The sequence below is a fragment of the Ovis aries genome, chromosome 7, assembly GCF_016772045.2.
Source record: "Ovis aries strain OAR_USU_Benz2616 breed Rambouillet chromosome 7, ARS-UI_Ramb_v3.0, whole genome shotgun sequence".
In the NCBI taxonomy this organism is placed as follows: Eukaryota; Metazoa; Chordata; class Mammalia; order Artiodactyla; family Bovidae; genus Ovis; species Ovis aries.
In genome coordinates, this window is record NC_056060.1 from 23,137,914 (window position 1) to 23,150,290 (window position 12,377).

A 12,377-nucleotide genomic window follows, 5' to 3' on the forward strand; every position below is an offset into this window, starting at 1 on the left:
TTCTGGATCATGGCTATGAATTAACCTGTCATATAGGAGTTTGTACTCCCTAGCAAATGCATACATCTGTTCTCATTTCCATTGCTATAATGCTGAAAAAAAAAAAAACAACACAGGGAGAGGAGTAGGGAGCAAATGACCCTTTATGGTTCCTTGGCTTCAAAGTCATCCCTTGTAGACACAGAACACTTACCCAAGGTCAGAAAAACAGTTACTCTAATCACCAGCCTCATACTTCAAGGACAAACCAGGACTGTGGGCTCAGAGCTCACACTTGTGTCTGCTCCCGGGCTTGTTTCCAGAGAACAGAAGCAACTGCTGCCGTTAGAGACTTACAACCAGTGCAGGTGTCCGTTGCAGTCTGCTCTTGCCAGGATCTGCCAGCCAATGATGAGGCAGTTCCTTGTTTAGGTCTTCCTGCCCTGTTTTAGTCATGTCCCCCAAAGAAGGAGAGGCATCCCCAACTCACAGGGTGTGTGCTGCCATCCTCTGTGAAGTTTAAAGTCTGGCTCTGGAAAAGGAACACCAATCACAGTTGTGTGTCTATCCAGAACCATTGTTCCATCATTTCTTCTTCAAAGACATTTTCTGATGCTCCATGAAGCTTGTGGAAAACATTGTTTAATCCCAGAAAACTGTACTGAGCTGTGCATTGTAAAGAGATAAAAATTCCCATCCATGTTCTAGCAAATGTATGTGAGATTTCAAAGTAGGCTGTGATTGCCCTGAGGGACAAGAAATATTAATAACATTGGGACAGAAAGCTAAACGTCTTGAGCTCAGACATTGGAGCTCAGCGTCCTGAAAATGTCCTTGGAATCATGCATCTGTCTCTATCTAGGAAGACATTTCTCAACGCATCGGTTCTTGACATAGTAACTGATGACACGGATGGTATTCTCCTCATCCTCCTTGAACAATGGTCCTTAATCCATATGCCCTCTGTGCCCGTGTTTGTAGGTGCTCTGCACCAAAGATGCTGAGACAGAGAGACACCAAGGATGCTGAGACAGAGAGAAGAGACAGAAGGGAAAGCAAACTATCTGGGGAGGACAAGGGTGGAGGTGGGTGATCCTGGCAGAAAAAGAGGAGTGAAGAGAAAAGCGCGTAAGGAATAGGGAAGGGAAGAGTTAATAGGGGTGGGAAATGGGAAAGCAGTGTTTAGGGAGGTACATGGAAGAAGTTAAGGCTATAAGGCTATGATCCCCTGAATCCTTGACCACACGCACTCAACAAAGGATTATAAAATCAAGTTGCCTAAAGATGATGAAAATCTTTTTTTTTTTTTTTGCTTTTCTGTGGAACATCGATGGAAAGCATAAACTTCCTTTCCAGAAAAGACCGCTGTTTCCAAATGACGCAGCCCCCTCTAGTGACTGAATAAATGAACTGCAGAGCTAAACTCCCACCGGATGCCAACATTTTGAAATGTTTCTCAGACTGAAAGGTGAATATCCCTGGTGGCTCGGTCGGTAAAGAATCCCTGTGCAGTGTAGGTAATGGGGGTTCGATCCTTGGATCAAGAATAGCCTCCTGAAAAGGAAATGGCTACCCACTCCAGTTTTTTCGATGAACCAGTGGATGTTGGCAATTTGACCTCTGGTTCCTCTGTCTTTCCTAAAACCAGCTTGAACATCTGGAAGTTCACGGTTCATGTATTGCTGAAGCCTGGCTTGGGGAATTTTGAGCATTACTTTACTAGCATGTGAGATGAGTGCAATTGTGTGGTAGTTTGAGCATTCTTTGCATTGCTTTTCTTTGAGATCGGAATGAAAACTGACCTTTTCCTGTCCTGCGGCCGCTGCAGAGTTTTCCAAATTTGCTGGCATATTGAGTGCAGCACTTTCACAGCATCATCTTTTAGGATTTGAAATAGCTCACTAGCTTTGTTCGTAGTGATGCTTTCTAAGGCCCACTTGACTTCACATTCCAGGATGTCTGGCTCTAGGTGAGCGTGAGTGATCACATCTTCGGATTATCTGAGTCATGACGATCTTTTTAATACAGTTCTTCTGTGTATTCTTACCACCTCTTCTTAATATCTTCTACTTCTGTTTGATTCATACCATTTCTGTCCTTTATTGTGCCCATCTTTGCATGAAATGTTCCCTTGGTATCTCTATTTTTCTTGAAGAGATCTTTAGTCTTTCCAAGTTTATTGTTTTCCTCTATTTCTTTGCACTGATCACTGAGGAAGGTTTTCTTATCTCTCCTTGCTATTCTTTGGAACTCCGCATTCAATTGGGTATATCTTTCCTTTTCTCCTGTGCCTTTCGCCTCTGTTCTTTTCACAGCTATTTGTAAGGCCTCCTCAGACAGCCATTTTGCTTTTTTGCATTTTTCATGGGCATGGTCTTGATCCCTGTCTCCTGTACAATGTAACAAACCTCCGTCCATAGTTCATCAGGCACTCTGTCTATCAGATCTAGTCCCTTAAATCTATTTCTCACTTCCATTGTATAGTCATAAGGGATTTGATTTAGGTCATCAAAAAGCAAGAGAGTTCCAGAAAAACATCCATTTCTGCTTTATTGACTATGCCAAAGCCTTTGACTGGGTGGATCACAATAAACTGTGGAAAATTATGAAAGAGATGGGAATACAAGACCACCTGACTTGCCTCTTGAGAAACCTGTATGCAGGTCAGAAAGCAACAGTTAGAACTGGACATGGAACAACAGACTGGTTCCAAATAGTAAAAGGAGTACATCAAGGCCGCATATTGTCACCCAGCTTATTTAACGTATATCCAGAATACATCATAAGAAATGCTGGGCTGGAGGAAGCACAAGCTGGAATCAAGATAGCCAGGAGAAATATCAACAACCTCACATATGCAGATGACACCACCCTTATGGCAGAAAGTAAAGAAGAACGAAAGAGCCTCTTGATGAATGTGAAAAAGGAGAGTGAAAAAGTTGGCTTAAAGTTCAACGTTCAGAAAATGAAGATCATGGTATCCGGTCCCATCACTTCATGGCAAATAGATGGGGAAACAGTCGAAACAGTGGCTGACTCTATTTTTCTGGGCTCCAAAATCAGATGGTGATTGCAGCCATGAAATTAAAAGACACTTACTCCTTAGAAGGAAAATTATGACCAACCTAGATAGCATATTAAAAAGCAGAAATATTACTTTGCCAACAAAGGTCCATTTAGTCAAGGCTAAGATTTTTCCAGTGGTCATGTATGGATGTGTGAGTTGGACTATAAAGAAAGCTGAGTGCCGAAGAATTGATGCTTTTGAACTGTGGTGTTGGAGAAGACTCTTGAGAGTCCCTTGGACTGCAAGGAGTTCCAACCAGTCCATCCTAAAGGAGATCAGTCCTGGTTGTTCTTTGGAAGGACTGATGTTGAAGCTGAAACTCCAATACTTTGGCCACCTGATGCAAAAAGCTGACTCATTTAAAAAGACCCTGATGCTGGGAAAGATTGAGGGCAGGAGGAGAAGGGGACAACAGAGGATGAGATGGCTGGATGGCATCACCAACACGATGGACATGGGTTTGGGTGGACTCTGGTAGTTGGTGATGGACAGGGAGGCCTGGCGTGCTGCAGTTCATGGGGTTGCAGAGTCGGACACGACTGAGCAGCTGAACTGAGCTGAACTGAACCCACTCCAGTATCCTGCCTGGGTAAATCCATGCACAGAAGAGTCTGGTGGGCTACAGTCCATGGTGTCCCAAGAGTTGGACACGACTGAGACACACTCATCTTAGTTGCGTGAGCTCTGTATTCATCTGCGTTTTCTTCGTTCTATACCACTCCACAAACTGTTTTCATCATTTCTGGTTCCTCTCTTTGTCACACACCCTCAGTTGCTGGCTTCTCTGTAGTTTTCCTTTCGTCTTGTATCTTCCCATATTTAAAGTTTACTCAGTGTTTATAAAGAGAGGTTGGTACACATAGAGCACTCAAGAGTCTCTGTTTTCTGAATGAGTAGACGAGTTGTTATTCATGAACTCAGTGAAAGAAGTTATGCTGAACAACTCTTGAAATTATTCCGAAAGCAATCTTTCAATACTATGGCAGTCAAGTTAAAAAAAAAGACTCCAACAGGATAGATAGAGCGTTATATTCATGGACAAAATCAAGAACAGATAACAAACATCACAAGTCTAGGATGGAAGAAAATTAAACTGATGATATGGGAATAAATATTATTCCCATATAAATATTGAACAAATATTCATAAATATTCTTTGGTAGTCTGTTATGTGGTGGATCACACACACACACAAGTCAGCACCTAAAGCTACTGAAAATATAGGAACTAAAAATGAACTAATTTAAGCTATGTAGGAATATATTATTTTACTATATTAGCAAAACGTAGGAAAAAAAAAGTTTTTGTTTCTTGGTTTCCTTGACTTTATTTTTTAGAAGATTGTATGAAACATTTCAAAGTGACATTTTAAATAATAACAAAAAAAAACAAAAAAAATGGAAACCAAAATATGGAGAATCTAAAACTAAGTTTTTTAGCCTATTGGCTCTTTTCAGAATTTTCCATTTTAGAAGATTATATCTTGACCATATGAGGTGAAGTGATCTTTCTTTGCTTGATGAAAACCAAAATAATGTACTTAATTTACTTTTAAAAAGTCAAGAGACTTTGATGAAAGGCTAACGTCTCTGCATGATGAATACTCCCCACAATCCAAAAATAAAAGAGAAATTTCCAAATCTAATAAAGGGTATCAGTGAAAATATCAAAGTCAATATTACTCCCTGCAGGATCACAAACAAGACGGGTATTTCTATTTACTACTTCTATTCACTGTCCTAATGAAGGACCTGGAATCAAACCGGGGAAGGAAATAAGATATGTTAAATTTGAAAAGGAAAAGCAGAACTATTTTAATTTACAGATCATAAGTTTATACGTGTAGAAAATACAAAGTACCTCTGAACAAGCTGTTTAAGAGCTAGAACCTATTAGTGCATTGAAACAGTCACCAAACAAAAATCAATTTTATTTCTAGAATCTAGCAAAAGCATTAGAAAATGCAATTAAAATGTCATTTATCAAATGCTTGGGAACTGATTTAAGGTATGCAAGACCTTTTCTTGATTCCTCTCCAGTAACTCTAAAATAGTTTTGATTTGAGAGATAGAAATCACATAGGAGATGAGAAATGTCCTCACTTCTGAGATCTGGGGTAACTAACATAAATCATGGCCTGGTACTCAGTGGTGACCATTCCCTGCCACCTACAGACACTAGTGTCAGGAAAGACGATTTCCTAAGGCTGCTCAATGAAATAATGTTTTCAAAACCCCAAACAAGAGATTGGTACCACCTGTTTGGCTGTTGAACTAAATCTGTTCTCATATTGACAGGCATCCTAGCTCTGGCTATTTCAGAACAGAAATAATTTCTGGCATAATTAGTTTGGGATTTTCTACATAGATAGAAAATAGTGGTAATTTGACTGCCTTTCTGGCTTATAAGCTTGTTCATATATTATTTGCTTTACTGCACTGGCTACAACGTCCAGCACTGTGCTGAAGGAGAGTGATTAAAGTGGATATTCTCCCTTTGTTCACTTCCTTAGGGAAAAGTATAGTCTTTTACCAGTAAACATACTAAGACTGTTGAGGAAACTCTCCATTATTCCTGTGTTTCTTAGAGTTTTCACCATGGTTGACTACTGGATTTGGGCAAATGCTTTTTCTACACATTGCTGCTGCTGAACTAGCTCATCTTATTGTTGACTCATAACTCCTCCACTGCCCATTAGATGTCCTCATCTTCTTTGTCTTGGACCAAGTATGCATGTAGCATGATGGCAAATGACAGCCGCTTCACTTCAAAGTCACCCATTATTGTGAGACTGAAGGAGATGAGGGACAGACAAGTCTTTGTGGGTTCCAGTTGTCCTCATAGTTCAAGGATGACTTTGTGTGTCACAGTTTGTCCATGCTTTTGTCCCCATCAGACTTTCCTTTACAAATGTTACCCTCAGTTCAGTTTTGTTCAGTTCAGTTGCTCAGTTGTGTCCGACTCTTTGCGACCCCATGGACTACAGTATGCCACGCTTCCCTGTCCATCACCAACTCCCGGAGCTTACTCAAACTCATGTCCATTGAGTCAGTGATGCCATCCAACCATCTCATCCTCTTTCAACCCCTTCTCCTTCCACCTTCAATCTTTCCCAGTTTCAGGGTCTTTTCCAAAGAGTCAGTTCTTCGCACCATGTGGCCAAAGTATTGGTATTTCAGCCTCAGCATCAGTCCTTCCAATGAATATTCAGGACTGATTTCCTTTAGGATGGACTGGTTGAATCTCCTTGCAGTCCAAGGGACTCTCAAGAGGCTTATCCAACACCACAGTTGAAAAACATCAATGTTACTCTAAGCTGACTTAAAGTGAATTCAAGCTCAACACCAGATATGAAGATAACGACTTTGTACAGACTCCTCCACCAGCTCTAGCCATTGCCTGAGTTCTAATCCCTAGAACTAATCTCTTATTCTACATCACTCATGGTTCTGCTTTTCTGATTGTGCCCTGACACAAAGTCTAAGAGGAAATGATTAAGGAAATAGTTTTGATGGTGATTCCACACAACTAGACCCGGTTTTGTGATGAAATAAAATTGCCAGTTTAAAATATTATGGGGCAAGTTTTCAAATTTAGATAACTTTACACATATTCTGTACAGTTGATTTAAAGTCAAAAATTCAAGTGGAGAATATAGTAGTAGAAAATTACTCTGGACACCTGTTTCCAAATAACGCAGAAGGTGCCTTTAACTGGAACTAAATCTTCTGATCCAGACCACAACTTAAATAACCACAGGACTATCATTTCTTGTCTGGGGTCTGTGGGTGTGCATTTAAACTGGGGTCCTGCAGCAGGGGGGCTCTCTCTTACTAAGCTCCAGGGTTTTTGTACAGCTTTTCCTATTACTTCAAGCACTGTGAGACAGAGAGAGCACAGAAGTACTTTGCAGAATCTTCTAGTTGTAAGGCTGAAATTGTGAGGCTGATGGATTTATCTGCTTTCTTAAAGTTTACAGAGTAGCACTCTTTCCTTGCGTTTGTCACTTGTGAACCCTGACGAATAACGTAAGTCATCTGTCCACTGGGAAGTTGCTTGTAGCAAAAAAGGTTGTAATACCTCCAGCTTGTTTCATACCGACAATTCAGGGTGACTGACTGTCCCAACTGGCTGGATACATCTGACTGGTCTTGAGTAACTTTCTGGGCCACACCAGATCCTGTGGGAAAAAAATCAGAAAACAAAGATGAAGCAATGAATGAAATAGTGTAGGAGTTATTTAGGATCCAAAAACAAAAAATTGAAATCCTAAGACGCTTGCTTTTCTCCAACCCTCCTTTCCTCCTCAAGTCCCTGTGAAGCTCCACGTGCCTGTGTGCAGTCCTTTCACCCTGAACACGTGCACCCACATTTGGAAGCCTCCCTACCAGAGAAGGTGAAGGCCAGGAGGACCCAGGGCAGACTGGAGAGCGGCATGAGGCACGGATTCCCCTGCACAAATGTGCTCAGTCCTGCCTCAAGCTGAGATCTCAGTGTCTTTGAGTGCCTGGCAGCACATATACACACTACCCGGTACCCGTGTGACTCCCCGGAACAGGAAGCGGGGGCTGTCATGTTCATAGACCACGTGGTCTGTGCACACACGGGAAAAAGTCTGGCTCACCACAAGCCTTTACTTTGTCTGCTTGTCTTTCCTTGGTTATTAAATTAGGCAGATTCTGAAACAAGCCATGAAAAAAGCAATCAGTATTCAAATACTTTAACTTTGAGCAGAGGAGAACTGAATATTAAGCAAGTTGACATACATTGATAATTATTCAGCAAAATAGTTTTGCCATCCTGTTTAAGATATAATTTACTAAAGCCTATGAAACTTTCTGTAATCTACTAACAGTTGTTCATTTAGCCTATTCTTACTTTTCTCCATCCAGAATGTAATGACTCTTTTAAAAAACTTGCAGATCTTAGGCTTCTTGGTGAATGGAAATTTTATCCAAAATCATTAATGTATCTCTGTCTTTGTATTCAGTTTTGTGACTCTATTTAGGTTTCTCAATAAATAAAATTACTTCACCACGAAATGACCAAAGAAAAAAAAAATCAGTCCATCTGAGTTTCAGAGTTTATTCAGTTTTAAATTTTGAATGAAATTATACAGGAATAAAATATTCTTTTGAAATTTGAAATTGAGTCTTATTTATTAGACTTTGAGGAAGATCAGGATATTCAGTCCGGTCCCCTCCACAAGTAGAATTGCATTTATTAGACTGTGAGTCCTGGAATTGTCCTGATGTCACATTTTCTATGTCATTGGTCCAAAGTGTTCAGTCTCACTTGTTAGTGGCTCATTATTTTTCTCTTTGTAAAATAAATTAAAAAATAAGTATGTCAGATCTTTCTGTGACGTAATACTGTAATGTTCTCCTACAAAACCTGATATCTACAGGTTTTAGACACTTTTGTTGTTGTTGTTCACTCACTAAGTCATGTCCAAACTTTGTGACCCCATGGACTGCAGCACCCCCGGCTACACTGTGCTTCAGTATCTCCCAGAGTTGCTCTAATTCATGTCCATTGAGTCAGTGATGCTATCTGTCCACCTCATCCTCTGCTGCTCCTTTCTCCTTTTGCCTTCAATCTTTCCCAGCATCAGAGCTTTTCCAAAGAGTTGGCTCTTCACATCAGGTGGCCAAAGTATTGGAGCTTCAGCTTCAGCATCAGTCCTTCCAGTGAATATTCACGGTTGATTCTATTAGGACTGACTGGTTTGTCCTCCTTGCAGCCCAAGGGACTCTCACGAGCTTTCTCCAGCCCCGCAGTTCAAAGGCATCAATTCCTCAGCATTCAGCCTTATTTATGGTCCAGCTTTCACACCACACATAACAACTGGAAAAACCATAGCTTTTATTATACAGGCCTTTGTCAGCAAAGTGATGTGTCTGCTTTTTAATATGCCACCTTAAGCCTCCTAGGGGGCACAAGTGTTTAAGAACCCGCCTGCAAATGTAGGAGACATAAGAGATTTGGGTTCAATCCTTGGGTCAGGAAGTTCGCCTGGGGAAGGGCATGGCAACCCACTCCAATATTCTGGCCTGTAAAATCTCATGGACAGAGGAGCCTGGAGGGCTACGGTTCATAGGGATGCAGAGCTAGACACGACTGAAGCGACTTAGCCCGCCTCCAGGTTTGTCATATCTTTTCTTCCAAGGAGCAAGCGTCTTTCAATTTCATGGCTTCAGTCACCATCCTAGGGATTTTGGAGCCCAAGAAAGTAAAATCTGTCATTGCTTCTACTTTTCCCCTTCTTTTTGCCATGAAGTGATGGGACCAGATGCCATGATCTCAGATTTCTGAATGTTGAGTTTCAAGCCAGTTTTTTCACTCTCTTCTTTCATACTCATCAAGAGGCCCTTTAGGCCCTTCCTCTTCACTTTCTCCCATTAGAGTGGTATCATCTGCATATCCAAGGTTTTTGAGATTTCTCCCAGCAATCTTGATTCCAGCTTGTGATTCATCCAGCCCAGCATTTTGCATGTTATACTCCGCATATAAGTTAAATAAGAGGACTGGCAATACAGCCTTGACCTACTCCTTTCCCAATTTGGAACCAGTCAGTTGTTCCACATTCGGTTCTAACTGTTGCTTTTTGACCTGCATACAGGTTTCTCAGGAAACAAGTAAGGTGGGCTGGTATTTTCATCTCCTTAAGAATTTTCCAGTTTGTTGTTATCCACACAAAGTTTTTACTGTAGTCAATGAAACAGAAGTAGATGCTTTTCTGGAATTCCTTTGCTTTCTGCATGATCCCGTGAATGTTGGCAATTTGATCTCTGGTTCCTCTGCCTCTTTGAAACCCAGTTTGTATATCTGGAATTTCTTGGTTCACGTACTGCTGAAGGCTAGCTGAAGGATTTTAAGCATAATCTTTCTAGCATGTGAAATGAGCACAATTGCATAATAATTTGAACAATCTTTGGTATTGCCCTTCTTGGGACTGGAATGAATACTGACCTTTTCCAATCCTGTTCAAACACTTAGTAGATGTTAATACCACAGAACTTAATGATTGAAGCTTTGTATACTATACATGATCATGAAGTATGTATCTCTCAATCTTCCACTTGGTGTCATCATTTTAATAGATGAATTCATTTAAAAGAACCAAAAGCAAACAAACAAGTAGATAAAGAAGTATAGAAGTACAGTCTCCATACAGTATTGTAAAGTAAAATAAAGTAAAATTTAAAAAATAAATTAATTAAAAAAAAGAAGTACAGTCTCCAAAACAGTGCCAGTTCTTGGAATTTAAGTTCAAAAGAACTCATTAATGAGTGGTACAGGGAGGAGAGTTTATATGAGGTTGAAGCATCTATTCTTCTGTCCCATATGAGCTCTGAGTGACAGGCAGCTGATATCCTGGTTTCTAATATTTACAAGGAAGCAGGGGAGACCACAAATGCCCAGAGCAGTCTGGGGAACAGCAGGATAATACATGTATTATAGGTATCAGTATATTATATTTATCACATGTTTTATATCCACCTTTTTATGCATAGTTGTGAAATTGATCACATTTGTAAATTCTTATTACCACCACTAAAATTAAGATACAGAACCACTCCACCACCCTAAAGAACTTGCTTTACCAATCATCCCCACCTATGCAACCCTTGAAAACTGCTGATGCCTTAGTTTCCAATTATTTGTAACTAGGCAGAAGAGACCACAAAGGCCCACAACTTGATATTCTAAAATATATATGTTAATATAATAATTACATGTATATACCAGGAAACTTATATTGCCAAAATTTTACTAAAATGCAGATCGCAATCTGATACCTCAGTTTTATATGCACCCTGGTTTTGATGCATAGCTCTGTGAAGCTTTATCACATGTATAGGCTCTTGTTACCACCATTAACATCATGACATAGAATTGTTCCATCTCTCTGAAGAAACCCTCTTTGCACACTCTCCTGAGGCCTGAAATTCTTTACAATCCAGGTCACTACTGATCTCCTTTCATCTCTGTATTTTGTCCTGTTGAGACTGTTGTATAAGTAGAATCACACTATGTATACAATCATAATAATCCAGTAAGTGTAACCACATACCATGTAGCCTCTGCGATTGATTTTTTTTTTTTACTCAGCATAACATCCTGAGATCCATCTAGACTATTGCATATATCAATAATCTTTTCCTTTTAATCACTACAGACTGTCCCCAACTTAATTTAGGATAATTCAATTTAGGATTTTTGACTTTACAGTAGTGAGAAAGTGGTATGCATTCAATAGAAACCATACTTGGAATATTGAAATTTTATCTTTTCCTGGGCTAGCAATATGCAGTATGATATTTCCTGGTGATTCTGGGCAGCAGCAGTGAGCTGAGCTCCTGGCCAGCCTCAAAATCATGAGTGTAAACAACCAACACATTTACAGCCATTTCATACCCATGTAACCATTCTGATTTTCACTTTCAGTACAGTACTCAACACATTCATAAGATTTTCATCATTTTAGTATAAAATAGACTGTGTGAGACAATTTTTCCCCAACTGTATGCTAATGTAAGTATTGGCCACATTTAAGGGAAGCTACTGCTTCCCTGATAGTTGAATTGGTAACGAATTTGCTGCAAAGCAGGAGACCCTGGTTTGATTCCTGGGTTAGGAAGTTCCTCTGGAGAAGGGATAGGCTACCCACTCCAGTATTCTTGGGCTTCCCTTGTGGCTCAGCTGGTTAAGAATCCACCTGCAATGCAGGAGACCTGTGTTCAATCCCTGGATTGGAAAGATGTCCTGGAGAAGGGAAAGGCTACCCACTCCATTACTGGAGAATTCCATAGACAGTCCATAGGGTCGCAAAGAGTCGGACACAACTGAGCGACTTTCACTTTCAAGGGAAGCTAGGTTAAATATATTAGATGGTTTATCATTTTTAAAAAAAAATTTTAAATATAAATTTATTTATTTTAATTGGAGGTTAATTACTTTACAATATTGTATTGGTTTTCCATACATCAACATGAATCCACCACGAGTATACACGTGTTCCCCATCCTGAACCCCCCTCCCACCTCTCTCCTTTATTTTTATTGAAGTATAGTTTCTTTACAATGTTAGTTTCTGCAAGGCAGCAAAGAAAATCTGTTATACATGTATACAATTATCTCCACTCTTTTTAAGATTTCCTTCCCATATTAAACGAACTTTTGAGTTACTATTGTTTCAACTTAAAATGAGTTATTTCAAAATAACCCTATTGAAGTTGAGGAAGATGTATAAATAGTATTTAATTGTGTAAATGTACTACAGGATATTTATCTGTTCATTCAATGAAGATCACTGGTTAATTTCCAGT

General features: G+C 39.9%; 1 gene segment (V, D, J or C); it reads right to left on the reverse strand.

The window, feature by feature from the left end:
* Positions 1–4,430: 4,430 nt before the first annotated feature.
* On the reverse strand, positions 4,431–7,538 carry LOC101112961 (T cell receptor delta variable 1-like). The segment is given in 2 exon segments: positions 4,431–7,226; positions 7,435–7,538. Coding segments are annotated over 2 exon segments (363 nt in total).
* Positions 7,539–12,377: the final 4,839 nt, after the last annotated feature.